Raw genomic sequence first — 19,379 nt, forward strand, 5'->3', positions numbered from 1 at the left:
AACTTATAACTAAATCTGAGGGGGGTGCGATGGGGATGTTCCCTTGTAAGAACTAGCGACAGCAGTTGAATATAAGCCAATAGGCGACCATTACCACCAGCACATTCCTGTGCGAAATACGCTGAGGTTACAAAAGTCACGGGATAGTGACATGCACATATACAGATGGCAATAGTGTCGTGCACAAAGCATAAAAGAGCAGTGCTGTGGCAGAGATGTCATTTGTACTGAGGTGATTTATGGCCAGACAGTCGGAAGTAATAGATATTGAAAGTGGAATGGTAGTTGGAGCTAGATGCAGGGGACATTTTGTTTTGGAAATTGTTAGGGAATTCAGTATTTGGAGTCAATAATGTGCCGAAAATACCAAATTTCAGGCTTTACCTCTCACCGTGGACAATGCACTGGCTGGCGGCTTTCACTTAACGACAGAGAGCAGTGGTGTTTGCATATTATTGTCAGTGGTAACAGACAAACAACATTGCACGAAATAATTGCAGAAATCAATATGGGACGTATGACGAACATATTCGTTCGGACCATACGGCAAAATCGTGCTTTAATGGACTGTGGCAGCAGACGACAAGAGACGAGTACATTTGCTAACGGCAAAACATCACCTGCAGCACCCCTCTTGGGCTCGTGACCATATTGGTTGGATCCTAGATGACAGGAAAACCTTGGCCCGGTCAAATGCACCCCGATTTCAGTTGATAGAAGCTGATGGTAGGGTTTGAGTGTGGTGCAAACCCCACAAAGCTGTGGACAGAAGTTGTCAATAAGACATTGTGCAAGCTGTTGATGGCTCCATAATGGAATGGGCTAGGTCCTCTGGTCCAACTGAACTGATCACTGACTGGAAGCAGTTACGTTTGGCTACTAGGAGACCATTTGCAGCCATTCATGAACTTCATGTTCTCAAATAACAATCGAATTTTTTAGGATGACAGTGCATCATGTCACAGGTCACGGCTACCCAGGTTTCCCGACATAAATCCCATTGAACATTTATGGAACACAATCGAGAGGTCAGTTCATCCTGCATAGGCAACACTTACACATTCACAGGCTATACAAGCAGCACTGCTCATTATTTCAACACTTTGTTGAGCCCATGCCATGTCATGTCATGTCATGTCATGTCAAGTTGCTGCACTGCACCAGGCCAAAATAGATCCAACATGATATTAGGAGGATCCCATGACTTTTGTCATCTCAGTGCATGCACTTCATTTATGATGTAAGGTTGTTGAAGAGGCTGGACCACCTCGAGCAATAGGGTCCACTCTCAGCCGATCCTCATTACTGTCTGTCTCCAGCAAGGGAACCATGTAAACTTTTCTCGGCCTGTGACATCCGTAATTAAAATATTTTCACTAAATCCGACAGTCACTAACATTTATATTCACTCGCAGCAACTCTTGTGTGAATTTTAAAATGTATCTTTCTTGTCCTAACAATATTGTTACTGATGGACTATTTTGTTCCCCCCCCCCCCTCCTCCTCCTCCTCCAGGGACACGGACAATTCCAGTATTCCAGTCTGCTGTTTCCAACGAGTGTGTTTGCATCTTACTTCACCAGAAGTACTCCAAAGTCAACATTTTTGAACATTCGAGGTGCTTCTTTTGCCCCTCTCTGGGAAAACACTGTCACTGATTTTTAGCCGCCTCAGTTCTCCCACGGTCATTCTGTATCTCCGTATGTAACCTCACACTTTCCTCAATTGTACTGCTACACTCGATTAAAAATTCCGTACAATTTGAACCAAATGTTGAATTTAGATATAGATTGCATCAAGAAATTGCAAAATTCCATGCTACTTATTTTACTGCCTATTATTACAATAGATTACACTTGCCCTCAACTTAAGATAGTTATTCTCAACCTGTGGATTGCACCTTCTAAGGGGGTACGATAACACTAAATGGGGAGCACAAGGTATCAAAAAGAAAAGAAAAAAAATATGGATTCGTAAATTTACTGAAGGAAAAGAAAAACAAAATACATTCCTAGACAACATAAGATTAAAATTTACATTTACGCTGATGTTGTTTGCATGTATAAATAGGACTTTGAGTACTGTACAAAGCATTTAATTATTAACTTTTCAGTACTAATAGACCCAACATGTCTGACATGTGCCTCTTGTAGTATTTTAGAACATGTTTTGTGCTCAAATGCAATAAGTTACCTTGAACAGAATGACCTCTTCCATTATGATAAGCCAGATTCCAAAAATATTATTGGTTTTCGTATGCAACAACTGGAATGCCATGGATCGGTACTATCAGGTGGACACCATATGTCTCGACTCTTCTTCTTCTTCTTCTTCTTCTTTTTTTTTTTAAAAAAAAAAGAGGGAACCGTTCGACTAGATGCCACATTGATGCTTATTAACAAAAGTGTGATCATATGGGATACTGAACAAAATATGTGATTCGTTTGAGGTTTTCTTGCTAGGGAAGAAGTAGTATGTTATCTTGGATGGGGATTCGTCATCAGGTTTAGAAGTAACTTCATTGTATTACCTTTTCTGTGACCTGGCAGACATTATTAACAGAAAACTAAGATTTTTGCAGGTAATCCAGTTATCCATAATGAAAGAAAGCCTGAAAAGTTGTGCAGATATGTAGGGGAATCTTGGTAAGTTTTAAAAGTGGTGGAAGGTTGTCATTCACGGTGTGCCACAAGGTTCTGTGTTCAGATGTGTACTCTGCATGACCTATGGGATGAATAACTTGCTAAGTAGTACGGTGTGTAAGTCCACTGTGCAGGCGACATGACATTTGTTACAGCTGGAAAGTATTTGAGAGGCAGTAAGCAGCAATCTGGGGATCATCTCAGAACAGCCATAATTTGGATTGGTAATAATGAAAAATGAGAAATTCTCTCTTCAATGGATGTACTAGCAGTGGTGGCTCGCATATAGACACTGTGGGACTGCAGCACTCCATATTTCCACTTGATATTATTGGTAACATTTAATAGGATGATTCCTTTTTTCTTTCATTCTTTCTTTCTTTGTACTTGTGCAATATACTATGTGTAGTCAAAAAGTAACAGAAATTTCTTAAAAAAAAATTGTTGGCATGGCACACGTGTTCCTGATTTATGTTTGCTGTTTCAGCTGTTTTGAATATTTTGTTTATTGTTGACATATGAAAAGGTTATACGAATTTTTGAGTGCTCGGTGAATTTTTACTTTCGAAAAAGATAGATCAAATAATATGCATTAAATTTTGCTACAAAAATGAAAGAAAATGCAGCACTACATTCAAAATGATGAGTGTGGCTTTTGACAAAACTACTATGAGTAAGATAAGAGTTTACGAACAGCATAAATATTTCAAAGAGGGTCAAGAGGACATTGAACATGACAGCCACCCATCAGTTATTGTTGACAGTATGAAAGTGGTCAAGAAAATAATTTTAGAAAATCATCGAACCACCACGAGAGAGGTTGTTGCTGATGTCGCCATATTCTTTCACTCGTGCCGAGCAATTTTTGCAGATTTTTAGGGCACGAACCTTGTAGCAGGAAAGTTCGTTCTAAAATTGTTGAATATCGTGTCGATATCGCTCAGGAATTCCTGAACGAAGTCAGCAATGATCCAGAAATTCTAATGAAGGTTATAGCGGGTGATGAAATGTGGCTATATGGGTATGGTGTGGAAATCGAAGCCCAATTGTCCCAATGGAAACTGACTGAAGAGCAAAGACTGAAAAAGGTTTTTCTCGCCATTTTCTTTGATTACAGTGAGATAGTGTATTGCGTGTTCCTGCCTTCTGGTCGTACGGTCTGTAACGAATACTAACCGAATGTTATGTGCCATTTGCATGGAACGGTCCAAAGAAAAGGACCACAGTTAGTTGGTGGCAATTCATGCAGACTGACAGCCTGTTGGTTATCATGCCCACATAGAATGCAGCACAGTGGTTGCTGCTTAGCTTGTAGATCACATGACCTGTTTCACAGGTAGCCCTGCCTTTGATGAGCTAGGTAATGTTTGTGACCGGATTGGAGTAGGGGGTGGTGGGAGGATGTATGGGACAGGTCTTGCATATAGGTTTATTACAGGGATATGACCCATGAGGTAAGGGGTTGGGAGCAAGGGTTGTTCAGGAATGGACGAGTATATTGTATAGGTTCGATGGATGGCGGAATATCGCTCTGGGTGGGTGGGAATCATAATGGGCAGGACATTTCTTATTTCAGGGCATGATGAGAGGTAGTTGAAACACTGGCAGAGAATGTGTAGTGTAGTTGCTCCAGTCCTGGGTGGTACTGAGTTATGAGGGGAATGCTTCACTGCAGCCGGACAGTGAGACTTAAAGAGATGGTGGGTAACTGAAATGTTAAAGACACAGGAGATTTGTTTTTGTTCAAGGTTGGGAGGATAATTACGGTCTCAGTGAGCAGTGTGACCCTCGGCATATTTCGAGAGTGACCACTCATCACTGCAGATGTGATGGCCATGACTATCCTTTTCATAATATTGTTACATCCCTTTTATGGTGTGTGTGTGTGTGTGTGTGTGTGTGTGTGTGTGTGTGTGTGTGTGTGAGAGAGAGAGAGAGAGAGAGAGAGAGAGAGAGAGAGAGAGAGAGAGAGAGATGGATTGTAAATAAGTGAAATATTGCTGCTTTAACACTATGCTGTTCGATTTATGAATGACTTGAGCGACTAACAGTAGTGTGCTGTTTACATTATCCAAATATATTTATAAATTTTACTAAGATTCCTGCTCAAATATTTAATATTACCAGTCTTAAAAGAAGACACTTTTACTGTTTTCAGATTAAAAATTAATTCTTGTACATGCCTTGGTGGAAAAAGCATGTCACACATTGCTAAGCTGACTACATTGCACACCTTGGAGTTCACCTACACTAAATTTGGAAAGTTAAAACCCAGTGTGGACTGCATCCTCGAAATGTCAGGGCTGCGCCGACTTTACCTCCACGAGTGTATCTGCTGGGCCATACCATTTGACAAGTTTCCTGGCAGACTGGTGAACCTCAGGTAACACTAGATTCATAGTAGTGTAGTAATCTACGTGGCAGGAGTGTGTCTGTGTGAGAGAGATTCAAATGTAATGTTAATCATGTGTATTGAGCGGAGGCTATCCAGAGAGTAACCTCTGCTTTCAAGCATTGGGTGAAACGCAACAGTTGCTCCGCAGACTCGGACATTATGCCACTGCGTGTCATTCAGTATGAGTGACAGAACTGATAATTTCACCAAGTGTGAAACCCACTCTGTAATACATTATTAGTGGCAAAAACCTGTTGACATTCGTGACAAAGTTTGCTCCTTATGCTGACCAAATGTGAAGCGTATAGGGATTGCTAGTCGTTGGCTCCAAAGATTCTTTCTGAGAATGACAAAAAGTCAACATTGAATGTTTTTCAAGGAGAAGCCCTTCTGAGTGGAATTGTGACCAGTGACGAGATCTTTCTGATGTTAATGTGCAAACTAAATAGCAGACAGTAGTGTGTGGTCATACTACCTACCCTAACAAGCCGTAAAAAATCACTCTGAACTGTTGACTAGAGAGGTTTAGGATACCATCTTTTTGGACCTTAATGTACTCCTGTTTGTTGGTTTTATGCTATGTAGAGGACAGTTAATTCTTGAGTATAGTGTAAGGTTTTAAGATAATGTAGAATAATCGTTCAAAATGAGCAATGTGGTGTCTCGACTACTGGGATTCCATTTGTGGATGACAGTCCTCAGCACCATTCTGTCTGCCAAACACGAGATTTGTCGTGTCAGTTCGAATGGGACATTTTTGAATGCGTGCCCTACAGCCTAGACTGGGCTCGTACCAGTTTCCATCTTTTTGTACAGATGAGAAAGAGACTCGGCTACTATGAAGAACTTCACCTAGTTGCAATCTTAGATAGCAGAATTTAATACTGATGGAATTTGTCAACTCGTTAAAGAGGTGTGATAAATACATAAATCGGGATGGTGATTGTGTAGAGAAGTAACGTGCAGTTTGAAACACACTCAATTAATATGATGTCAATTGTTATTAACCAAAATAACAGCCTAGCTCCAATTTAGATGTGACCGTGGCCTAATAGATGTATGCTAATTGGATTTAGCTGCTTTAGCAGTCATTTTTAATCAGGATGTGGCTGCTACAACAATGTTCACGCAATGATAAAGGGTTTGCAATAACCAATGATAAAATATTTTGCATTGTTTGACATACATATTCTGTTTAGACACAATATGAGGCATGATTACATGATGATGGCGTCCTCTTGGGTAAAATATTCCGGAGGTAAAATAGTCCCCCATTCGGATCTCCGGGCGGGGACTACTCAAGAGGATGTCGTTATCAGGAGAAAGAAAACTGGCGTTCTACGGATCGGAGCGTGGAATGTCAGATCCCTTAATCGGGCAGGTAGGTTAGAAAATTTAAAAAGGGAAATGGATAGGGTGAATTTAGATATAGTGGGAATTAGTCAAGTTCGGTGGCAGGAGGAACAAGACTTCTGGTCAGGTGACTACAGGGTTATAAACACAAAATCAAATAGGGGTAATGCAGGAGTAGGTTTAATAATGAATAGGAAAATAGGAATGCGGGTAAGATACTACAAACAGCATAGTGAACGCATTATTGTGGCCAAGATAGATACGAAGCCCACGCCTACTACAGTAGTACAAGTTTATATGCCAACTAGCTCTGCAGATGACGAAGAAATTGAAGAAATGTATGATGAAATAAAAGAAATTATTCAGATTGTGAAGGGAGACGAAAATTTAATAGTCATGGGTGACTGGAATTCGAGTGTAGGAAAAGGGAGAGAAGGAAACATAGTAGGTGAATATGGATTGGGGGACAGAAATGAAAGAGGAAGCTGCCTGGTCGAATTTTGCACAGAGCACAACATAATCATAACTAACACTTGGTTTAAGAATCATGAAAGAAGGTTGTATACATGGAAGAACCCTGGCGATACTAAAAGGTATCAGATAGATTATATAATGGTAAGACAGAGACTTAGGAACCAGGTTTTAAATTGTAAGACATTTCCAGGGGCAGATGTGGACTCTGACCACAATCTATTGGTTATGACCTGTAGATTAAAACTGAAGAAACTGCAAAAAGGTGGGAATTTAAGGAGATGGGAGCTGGATAAAGTAAAAGAACCAGAGGTTGTACAGAGATTCAGGGAGAGCATAAGGGAGCAATTGACAGGAATGGGGGAAATAAATACAGTAGAAGAAGAATGGGTAGCTTTGAGGGACGAAGTAGCGAAGGCAGCAGAGGATCAAGTAGGTAAAAAGACGAGGGCTAGTAGAAATCCTTGGGTAACAGAAGAAATATTGAATTTAATTGATGAAAGGAGAAAATATAAAAATGCAGTAAGTGAAACAGGCAAAAAGGAATACAAACGTCTCAAAAATGAGATCGACAGGAAGTGCAAAATGGCTAAGCAGGGATGGCTAGAGGACAAATGTAAGGATGTAGAGGCCTATCTCACTAGGGGTAAGATAGATACCACCTACAGGAAAATTAAAGAGACCTTTGGAGATAAGAGAACGACTTGTATGAATATCAAGAGCTCAGAAGGGAAAGCAGAAAGGTGGAAGGAGTATATAGAGGGTCTATACAAGGGCGATGTACTTGAGGACAATATTATGGAAATGGAAGAGGATGTAGATGAAGATGAAATGGGAGATATGATACTGCGTGAAGAGTTTGACAGAGCACTGAAAGACCTGAGTCGAAACAAGGCCCCCGGAGTAGACAATATTCCATTGGAACTACTGACGGCCGTGGGAGAGCCAGTCCTGACAAAACTCTACCATCTGGTGAGCAAGATGTATGAAACAGGCGAAATACCCTCAGACTTCAAGAAGAATATAATAATTCCAATCCCAAAGAAAGCAGGTGTTGAAAGATGTGAAAATTACCAAACTATCAGCTTAATAAGTCACAGCTGCAAAATACTAACACGAATTCTTTACAGACGAATGGAAAAACTAGTAGAAGCCAACCTCGGGGAAGATCAGTTTGGATTCCGTAGAAACACTGGAACACGTGAGGCAATACTGACCTTACGACTTATCTTAGAAGAAAGATTAAGGAAAGGCAAACCTACGTTTCTAGCATTTGTAGACTTAGAGAAAGCTTTTGACAATGTTGACTGGAATACTCTCTTTCAAATTCTAAAGGTGGCAGGGGTAAAATACAGGGAGCGAAAGGCTATTTACAATTTGTACAGAAACCAGATGGCAGTTATGAGAGTCGAGGGACATGAAAGGGAAGCAGTGGTTGGGAAGGGAGTAAGACAGGGTTGTAGCCTCTCCCCGATGTTGTTCAATCTGTATATTGAGCAAGCAGTAAAGGAAACAAAAGAAAAATTCGGAGTAGGTATTAAAATTCATGGAGAAGAAATAAAAACTTTGAGGTTCGCCGATGACATTGTAATTCTGTCAGAGACAGCAAAGGACTTGGAAGAGCAGTTGAATGGAATGGACAGTGTCTAGAAAGGAGGATATAAGATGAACATCAACAAAAGCAAAACAAGGATAATGGAATGTAGTCTAATTAAATCGGGTGATGCTGAGGGAATTAGATTAGGAAATGAGGCACTTAAAGTAGTAAAGGAGTTTTGCTATTTGGGGAGCAAAATAACTGATGATGGTCGAAGTAGAGAGGATATAAAATGTAGGCTGGCAATGGCAAGGAAAGCGTTTCTGAAGAAGAGAAATTTGTTAACATCCAGTATTGATTTAAGTGTCAGGAAGTCATTTCTGAAAGTATTCGTATGGAGTGTAGCCATGTATGGAAGTGAAACATGGACGATAAATAGTTTGGACAAGAAGAGAATAGAAGCTTTCGAAATGTGGTGCTACAGAAGAATGCTGAAGATTAGATGGGTTGATCACATAACTAATGAGGAAGTATTGAATAGGATTGGGGAGAAGAGAAGTTTGTGGCACAACTTGACCAGAAGAAGGGATCGGTTGGTAGGACATGTTCTGAGGCATCAAGGGATCACCAATTTAGTATTGGAGGGCAGCGTGGAGGGTAAAAATCGTAGAGGGAGACCAAGAGATGAATACACTAAGCAGATTCAGAAGGATGTAGGTTGCAGTAGGTACTGAGAGATGAAAAAGCTTGCACAGGATAGAGTAGCATGGAGAGCTGCATCAAACCAGTCTCAAGACTGAAGACCAAAACAACAACAACATGAGGCACACCACTGTTGTCTCACGCTTCTAGTTACAATTAATCTCACCACAAGTCAGAATTCCCAAAATGTGCCCAGCCTGGTTGATGTGAACATGAATCTACGGCACTGAAAAAACATATGTAAAGCCAGGAATATCAGATGTCACGAATTGGTGGTGGGGATTCACTCACGAGGGGACCTTCTGGGAGGTGCATTGTGTTATGAGCTCCCACTTCGCCTGCTTATAGTGCGGGTGGGCACCTATCACACCCTGAAACTGTAAGTGCCAATGTGGCGTCATTTTTGAAATATTGCCTGTTAAAGTTTGGGCAGCTCTTTATATACAGAAAAGTTTCATTAGTGTGTCAAGTGAGCGAGTAGCTGAGTGGCAAGCGAGACTCCTGTCCAGACGACCCGGGTTCGAGACCCGTCTATGCTACTTTTGTTCCACTTTTTTTTTTCTCTCCATATGCCTGTTTTCTTGATTAATTATAAATTTAAAGTCCGCAAGGAATTGATTGAAAAGAATTACATGCCTCTATAAATCAAAATTACACATTGAATGTCAAATTTTGTTTTAATCTCTTGCATTTTTTCTTACATACTGCAAGCATTTTTTTAAACTCAATACAAAAATGTTAATTACCACTGTATAGCTAGTTATATCTCAGAATCATCATCCTTTTCTTTTGATGAGTAATCTTCTATTTATTACCGTCATTACAATATAAATATGTACAAACAGGATAATGTGTGTGAAAAAAAAATGATAGTTTTCAACCATTAGCTCCTAAAATATGTCGTATAACTCTTCACTCTCATAAAAACTCCACTACATATATCTCTCTAAAACTCGAACAGTGAATGATATCAACTATGGTCCTTCCACTTCTATTAATCCTCCTTAATTACCTTAAGCAATACACAAACATGCCTCTATTCCCCATAACTTCTCTTCACATCATTATTCTCATCATACGAAACATCCCCACACTTCATATTATTTATATATGAGAGTATCTCCCCATGTACATGCTATTTAACACATGTTTCCTATTTGTCTCAACCTGTGGTTCGTGAACGCCAGGGTGTTCACAGAATACTTCAAGAGGTTTGCCAATTTCTTTTCCAAAATGGCAGGTTTCAAGTTTGGGTCCTGTGCTCTGTCATAACGATTATTATTATTATTATTATTATTATTATTACTACAAAATTGAATTAAACCTATAATGCCCTTGTTACATACGTGCAACACTGGGAATTTATCACATTATTTCCACACTAAATTAATATTTACTTCGAATGCCTCATTTACAGTTATGTAGCAACATTTGGAATGTATTCGATTTCACTACAATGGAAATTTAGTCTCGTAGCTTCCTTGTGTTCTAACAATATTAAAAGCAGCACTGCAACCTCACTAATGAACAGTTACATGTCAGTCAGGCCTTCTTCTTCTTCTTCTTCTTCTTCTTCTCTGGTTGCAAATGTAGTAAGGTGCCAGTTATGTATACTTTCCATTTAACAAGACAAGAGGAAATAAGGCACCTAAATGAAATATTGTCTTCTGCAGTCTATTCTTCACCAAAGGTTGAGATCATTTTTTCACAACAAGCCAGGAAACATTCCCAATTATGATAGCGTTGGTTGTTATTAACCAAAAAATAATAGCCTAGCTTTAATTTTGATGTGGCAGGTAAATGCTAATCAGATTTAGCTGCTTCAGGAGTCGTTTCTAATCAGGGTGTGACTACTCGGCAATGTTCACACAGTGATAAAGTGTTTGCAATAACCAGTGCCAAAATATTTCACATTGTTTGACTTACAAATTCTGTTTAGACACAATACGAGGCAGACACTACTTTTGTCTCACACTGTTAGTTACGCTTAACCTCGTCACGGGTCAGAATTCTTGGAATTACGTCACATGCTGTACCAAGTTACCACACACTATTCCTCACTGCAACCCAAAATGTGGCTGGCACGGTTAACGTGAACGGAACTATATTGCACACTGAGAAGACCTTAATAAAAATACTTGTGGGGAATATCACGTGTTACAGATCAGTAATGTAACAGCGGTGGGGATTCACTCAGCTCACGTCTCCACCTGCACTCTACTGGCATCAAACTTGAACTCTTCCCAGACTTGACTTACTGTCTCTTCATTCATTAGCGCCAGTGGCACTTATCAATTGATTTTGCCTACCGTCAACCTGTGTGAGGCAAAAATGTGTTCATTGTTAGGTAAGTGACTGCAGACCCCCTTACAAGTTTTCGGATGATTCTAATAAATGTGCTGTAACTATTCCATTATTTTATTTATGTTATAATGGAAGTTTCATTTCTGATAGTTCTCCTGTTTTATTCAGGACAATGCACTCCTGAATAGTACGTAAGTTTCCTGCCTCATATTGTCCACAATGCAAATAAAATTTTCGTACGAACAAGTATAAGCCTGCCTGCCTCTCTCTCTCTCTCTCTCTCTCTCTCTCTCTCTCTCTCTCTGTCTGTCTGTCTGTCTGTGTAGGTGGGAGGCTGAGGGGATTATACATAGAACAAAAATTTAACTTAACACCTTGTGATACCTGTCATCCACTTGTGCTGTTGTACAGAGAGCTGGAAATTGGTTACTGTGATGGAGACCAAGACGTCCTGGACAGAATTACTGCCCAGATGCCAGACCTGAGGGTGGACGGCAGCCTTGGCGCACTTTTCACAGATCAAGAGGATGACGACTAGTCACACCATTATCAGTGTCTACACACACTCAGTACCTGGAGCTGGGCAGCTGTGGGACCAGCACAGAGCAGGAAGCTGCATTTGTATTCCACAGGTCTTAACTTCAGAATTCGGCCAGTGCCTCCATATCTTTACTGTTCTCTGCTTCAGTAGGGCATTGGCTGTCCTAAATAAGAAAATGGTAAACAATGGTCAGTGTGACAACAGCGAAGAAAGCTTCAAAATTACTAAAAACAACTGTGTCTAATCCAGTAATTTTAAAATTTTATTGTGATAACAAATCCATATTTGACATTCACAAATATTTGTTCTGTAAATGATATCCTGTCTAACTGATAGTGTAATAGCTTTCTCTCTTCTTTGAAATAATAGCATCTGTGTATTTGTAGAAATGCAGCATCTTTACATTCGAAATTCTTTACGTGATTATAAAATGTGCTGGCGCATGTAGAACGTATATACGAACATAAACATGTTTACTCATACATTCTAAACCATGTTTCAACCAGTGGAAACAACAAGTTATTTATTTTTTTTATTTGTATTAATTTTGTAAACTTACAATCACAATGCGTCACTTTGTAATATTGTGACTGAGGGCTTGTGTACCTGAGCAATACAGATAGCTTTACTGTAGGTTCAACTACAATGAAGGGGTATCAGTTGAGAGGTCAGACAAACATGTGGTTCCTGAAGAGGGGCAACAATCTGGATTATTGACTGATCTGGCCCTGTAACATGAACCAAAACGGCCTTGCTGTGCGGGTACTGCGAACGGCTGAAAGCAAGGGGAAACTACAGCCATAATTTTTCCCGAGGGCATGCAGCTGTACTGTATGGCTAAATGATCATGGCGTCCTCTTGGGTAAAATATTCCAGAGGTAAAATAGTCCCCCATTTGGATCTCTGGGTGGGGACTACTCAGGAGGACATTGTTGTCAGGAGAAACAAAACTGGCATTCTACAGATCAAAGTGTGGAATGTCAGATCCCTTAATTGGGAAGGTAAGATAGAAAATTTAAAAAGGTAAATGGCTACGTTAAAGTTAGATATAGTGGGAATTAGTGAAGTTCGGTGGCAGGAGGAACAGGACTTCTGCTCAGGTGAATGCAGGGGTATAAATATAAAATCAAAATGGGGTAATGCATGGGTAGGTTTAATAATGAGTAAAAAAAAATAGGAACACGGATAAGCTACTGTGAACAGCATAGTGAATGCGTTATTGTAGCCAAGATAGACACAAAGCCCACACCCACCACAGTAATACGTGCCAACTAGCTCTGCATATGAGGGGAAGATTGAGGAAATGTATGACGAAATAACAGAAATTAATCAGATATTTAAGGGAGCTGAAAATTTAATAGTCACGGGGGACTGGAATTTGATAGTATTAAAAGGAAGAGAAGTAGGTGAATATGGAATGAGAGTGAGGAATGCGACTGGTAGAATTTTGCACAGAGCACAACTTAACCATAGTTAACATTTGGTTAAAGAATGTTGTTTATGTGGAAAAGGTCTGGAGGCACCGGGAGGTTTCATATTGATGGTTAGACAGATATTCAGAAACCAGATTTTAAATTGTAAGACATTTTCAGGGGCAGATGTGGTCTGACCACTATTTACTGGTTATGAACTGCAGATTAAAACTGAAAGAACTGCAAAAAGGCAGGAATTTAAGAAGATGGGACCTGGATAAACTGAATGAACCAGAGGTAGTAAAGAGTTTCAGATAGAGCATTACAGAATGATTGACAAGGATGGGGGAAAGAAATACAGTAGAAGAAGAATGGGTAGCTTTGAGGGATGAAATAGTGAAGGCAGTAGAGGATCAAGTAGGTAAAAAGATAAGGGCTAGTAGAAATCCTTGGGTAACATAAGAAATATTGAATTTAATTGATTAAAGGAGAAAATATAAAAATGCAGTAAGTGAAACAGGTAAAAAGGAATACAAACGTCTCAAAAATGAGATCGACAGGAAGTGCAAAATGGCTAAGCAGGGATGGCTAGAGGACAAATGTAAGGATGTAGAGGCCTATCTCACTAGGGGTAAGATAGATACCGCCTATAGGAAAATTAAAGAGACCTTTGGAGATAAGAGAACGACTTGTATGAATATCAAGAGCTCAGATGGAAACCCAGTTCTAAGCAAAGAAGGGAAAGCAGAAAGATGGAAGGAGTATATAGAGGGTCTACACAAGAGCGATGTACTTGAGGACAATATTATGGAAATGGAAGAGGATGTAGATGAAGATGAAATGGGAGATATGATACCGCGTGAAGAGTTTGACAGAGACCTGAGCCGAAACAAGGTCCCCGGAGTAGACAACATTCCATTAGAACTACTGACAGCCTTGGGAGAGCCAGTCCTGACAAAACTCTAGCATCTGGTGAGCAAGATGTATGAGACAGGCGAAATACCCTCAGACTTCAAGAAGAATATAATAATTCCAATCCCAAAGAAAGCAGGTGTTGACAGATGTGAAAATTACCGAACTATCAGTTTAATAAGTCATGGCTCCAAAATACTGACATGAATGCTTTACAGACGAATAGAAAAACTGGTAGAAGCCGGCCTCAAGGAAGATCATTTTGGATTCCGTAGAAATGTTGGAACACGTGAGGCAATACTGACCCTACGACCTATCTTAGAAGATAGGTTAAGGAAAGGCAAACCTACGTTTCTAGCATTTGTAGATTTAGGGAAAGGAAAGCTTTTGACATTGTTGACTGGAATACTCTCTTTACAATTTGTACAGAAACTAGACGGCAGTTATAAGAGTCGAGGGGGCATGAAATGGAAGGGAGTGAGACAGGGTTGTTGCCTATCCTCGATGTTATACAATCCGTATATTGAGCAAGCAGTAAAGGAAACAAAAGAAATCCAGGGAGAAGAAATAACATTGAGATTTGCCAATGACATTGTAATCCTGTAAGTGATGGCAAAGGACTTGGAGGAGCAGTTGGACAGTATCTTGAAAGGAGGAAGCAAAACAAGGGTGATGGTGAGGGAACTAGGTTAGGACATTATGCACTATGTAGTAAATGAGTTTTGCCATTTGGGAAGCAAAATAACTGACGATGGTCGAAGTAGGGAGAATATAAAGTATAGCTTGATAATGGCAAGAAAAGTATTTCTGAGGAAGAGCAATTTGTTAACATTGATTATAGATTTAAGTGTCAGGAAGTCTCTTCTAAAAGTATTTGTATGGAGTGTAGCCATGTATGGAAGAGAAACGTGGACAATAACCAGTTTGGACAAGAAGATAATGGAACCTTTTGAAATGTGGTGCTACAGAAGAATTCTGAAGATTAGATGGGTAGATCATGTAACTAATGAGGAGGTACTGAATAGAATTGGGGGGGGGAGGGGGGGGGGGGGGAAGAAGAGAAAGTTGTGGTACATCTGACTAAAAGAAGGGATCAGTTGCAAGGACACGTTCTGAGGCATCAACTGCAGTTCTGGCACCTAATTAAATTTGATTACACTCCTCTACCTTGTTTTCCTTTAACTGATGTGCACATTACGATCTCTTTTGAAGACACTGTCAATTCCACTCAACTAACTTCCCCTCTCCTATGTCATCTTGTACAGAATTAAAATGTTTTCAGCAAGCTACATGTCTTAATCATGTAAACACAGTTACATTTAAGCCTTCTGCCAGTACCACATACCATCAGTAGGAGTGGATTTGAAGAAGCACAAGCAGGGTGTCGACTTCCAGGCAGAGCTCCTTCACCTGGCTGCTTCTGAACTCTTCAGCGCAGCGGCTCCTGCCAGTACCCTCACTCATTGCTTCGGTCTCTCTATGTCTTTAGTGTCTTATCATTCCACCCAATTTCTCTTTACATTCCGGATTCTATCTATTTACATTTTTTTTGCGAGTGTAAGTAAAACATTATTTAAACTTTCTAAAGTGTGGTAATACTTGTAACTTCCTAATTTTCCAACAAAGGGCTCCATAATACGAAAGAAAAAAGGTACATTATCCAAAATTCAGTGGATTTTATGCACATTACGTTAAAAAAAAAGTGAAATTAGGAAGTTCAATATTATACTGAAAACCATACCCTTAACAGGATGGGACATATACATCTATGTGGAGATCCTTGCAGCATCTATTGTGTCATTAGGGGTGCATATGGCACCCCTGTGAAAGATTCCATATGTCTGGAGCCTGCTATTACAATGAAAAGTTCAAGGTTGCCTTTACGGCCAAAGTTCCGAATGAATTGTAGGAAACAAGAGAAGGACATGTCGTCATATCAGGTGCCAGCGGTTGAGAGAGAAAGTCTCTCTGCACCAATCCTCGGTTGCCTGCATAAGCCTTTCGTACATTTCTATCGATCGAGGTTCGGCACTTACACTTGTCAGTCTATCTCTCTGTCAGCAATCCTTACCACTTCATCGTGCACCAGGTTGTGAGATGAGCTCTCAACAAGCAGCAGGCTTCAATCATATAAATGAATTCAGAATAGAAATGTATACTTAAGAATATTATCCCACTTTACCAGTTTTGACATATTAATTTGTCACTTTTAGAAGCCTACAAAAATTATAATTTAAATATTGTCTTTACATTTATGTAAAGTATAAGAAATATTGAAAACAATTTCATTAAATACAAGAAATTCAATTCAAATTAAATAAAAGAATTTATAATACTTTTGAGAATCATTCTAAAGTTCAACTACTTCACTTTCACTGGTCACCTCTATCACCATTATGAAGAACTTGCTAAAGGGAACTGCCTCATTGGACTTTGAAGTGTTACATGCTGTGTATACAGATGACATTTCACACTTATTTGTGTAGGACAAGGGAAGATGATAGTGACAGAATAATATTAAGTATAACATATGCTGTGCACAGGTGTTCATTTTGGTATGTGCAGACATTAAATGAGTGTGTAATACGAGAAAATTGCTAGGTATGCCAGCAGCTACATAAAACCCTAAACTGACACGAAAAACACTTCATTTGGCTCCCAGAGTACGGGACACGGAGCATTGAAACAACGATTCATTAAAAAAAAAAAAAAAAAAAAAAAAAAAAAAAAAAAAAAAAAAAAAAAAAAAAAAAAAAAAAACGAAAGGCAATATCAGAACAATTCTCAAAATCTGAATACATACCATACTCGTGTAATTGTGGTATAAGTATTACAGCAATTTCAGTTATTTATGTGTCAAGTAAACAATTTCACATGAATAAAAGAATGTTTTAACAATGACGGAGTAATTTCTCTGGCAGTTTGAAGGAGAAGACTTGCTTGGCGGGTTCGGAGAAGAAGATTTCGAACCGTAACATCGCTAGGGATGCAGTAGTATCTGAGCAACACTGCAGGGGTGGTGCTGTACGACACAGTGCAGTCCCTCTATCACTGTGTTTGAGATATCGGCTGTGCCAGGCGGTACAAATCATTTTGGTACAGGTGGTTGCAGTGGCTGTACGATGTAGAGTGCAGTTCATCGGAAAAGGTGAGCTGTTCAGAAAATACAGAAAACCTTTTTGACAGTGACAGTGTTTCAGTTTTACCGCGTTTAAGAAAAATGTGCAATAACGATTTATTAGAATAATAGAGGGTACATAATAGAGAATATTTCCATTATATGCCTGTCATTACTAGAAAAATGGCCGCAGAGACTCCAGAATGGCTTAAAGGTTTATTACGAAAAAGTCTGACAAAATTAATTGTAATATTAAGCAACTATCTGACAAAGTGGTCCAAAAATTAATAAACTGTCTGTCGAGGTAGAAAATATGAAAGAGGAGTTAAAATTAGAGGTAAAAGAACACGTTAAACAGGAAATAGTTAATGTAGCTTCTAACATTGCAAACACTTTGGCCCAGTTGTGGAAGGATAAGGTCAATAACCAATGTTATTTAGTTCACAAGGAAGTAAAAGTGCAATTCAAAGAATTAGATAGCAAAATAGGTCAGTAAATAAGCGTGTATTTGTTTTAGAACAATGCAAAGAATTTAGAGAAATTATGAACACAACTAAAACTAATTTGGAAGAGTGATTAAATGAATTTGTAAATTCTTCTATACGAGAGAAAATACAATCATACTACTAATGCTCTTTCCAAGAAAGGTACTGAAGAACACAAAAAAAGAATGAATGAGTCTATGGGAGGCTACTGAGAGTACTAAGCAGGAAATCCTTAAGAAGGCAAGCATAAATAACATTGGGTTATGGAGCAGTTTATTACAGCAGTTACAGTTTGGAAGTAATATTAATTTATCAAAGCAATTTCCAAAATTCAAACCTGATGCAGAAGTCCACCCCACCTATTTTCTACATCTTTACCAAAAACCTGGGAAGATAGCAAAACATAGGTTTTGCCTCGAGTTTTGATAGGTGATGCATGAGTAATGGGAAGATTAGTATGTGATTTTCATCATAGCTCGAATTTAAGGAAGAAAAGGAGCAAATTTTTTTTTAGTCTGCAGGGGGCCACTTAAAGTTCAGAATATATAACATCCAAAAGCAGTATATCCAATAGACTCTGATACAAAGCAAGATGAAGGATTATACAATATAGATATGATTAAAAGATTTTAGGCCCCAGGAGAGTTTACACCCTTTGCAAATTTGCTGGCCACCAGCCACATCTCGTGTTTATTGAATAGTAACTGCTTCGGCACATTTATGAAGATAGCCACAAGTGTAGTTATTAAACTTAACTATTAACTATTAACATATGCTTTAAATCACAAGATCTTTGGATGAGCTATCTGAAGATAGTAAGCTAAATATTCTGGAATTTAGAATAAGAAGCTCTTTGTTTTGTATGTTTTTAAACATAAAGAACAAATAATAGAACTGCTTGATTCATATTGAATTATTTTTATGGAAGGTTAATCATATCATCACTATCAATCATAGATCGACTAATAGACCAATCACAGAAATTATAATGATTATTGATGATGACTTACGTGAAAATACTTGCCTATTCCGTTGCATTTCATAGATGTTTGTTAGGATCAGATTTTTGTTGTCTGAGATGGAGAAGCTGTGGCAAGTCCATGTTGTAGGGAATGCCTAACAATTTCTCTCTCCTGTGCCTTGGTGAAGTACCTAACAGATGAGGTTCCTGGGGTCGGGGTGGTAAGGGAATCCATCTATATGGTACTGTCTTCTTTTCTTCTTTGATCCTAACATACTAGTCTCTCTATTTCCTTTTCTTACTTCTCCATTTTTTTTTCTTTTTTTTTGCAAACTACAACAGTAGGATTGCACCATCGCCTATTTCACATAGGACGATGACAATAGACAAACAGGATCCCCCCCACAGTGTTAAGTAAGTGACATGTCAGTCTTGCCACACATTGTAGGGGAGAAGAGTCTAGGTAGGAGATGGAAGGCAAAACAAACTGATGGCATACTAACATGTGTGGCCAAATAAGAAGCAAAGAAATATCTGGAATAAAAT

The 19,379-nt window shown here is 39.1% G+C and overlaps 1 protein-coding gene and 1 long non-coding RNA gene across 7 annotated transcripts in view; one reads left to right on the plus strand and one right to left on the minus strand.

Moving 5' to 3' along the window:
- Positions 1-12,436, plus strand: part of LOC126428329 (uncharacterized) — a 120,900-nt gene extending 108,464 nt beyond the window's left edge. For all 5 annotated transcript variants that reach the window (XM_050090267.1, XM_050090264.1, XM_050090268.1 and 2 more), the window contains 2 exons: positions 4,801-5,025; positions 11,816-12,436. In XM_050090267.1, coding sequence (XP_049946224.1) covers positions 4,801-5,025; positions 11,816-11,942 — 352 coding nt within the window. In that variant the 3' untranslated portion in view covers positions 11,943-12,436. The remainder of the gene's footprint in view (positions 1-4,800; positions 5,026-11,815) is intronic.
- The window catches only part of LOC126428331 (uncharacterized), a 190,628-nt gene that overhangs the window by 49,745 nt on the left and 121,504 nt on the right, over positions 1-19,379 (minus strand). For both annotated transcript variants that reach the window (XR_007576820.1, XR_007576819.1), the window contains one exon: positions 11,789-12,108. This is a non-coding gene — a long non-coding RNA (uncharacterized LOC126428331). The remainder of the gene's footprint in view (positions 1-11,788; positions 12,109-19,379) is intronic.

This window comes from Schistocerca serialis, chromosome 12, assembly GCF_023864345.2.
Source record: "Schistocerca serialis cubense isolate TAMUIC-IGC-003099 chromosome 12, iqSchSeri2.2, whole genome shotgun sequence".
In the NCBI taxonomy this organism is placed as follows: Eukaryota; Metazoa; Arthropoda; class Insecta; order Orthoptera; family Acrididae; genus Schistocerca; species Schistocerca serialis.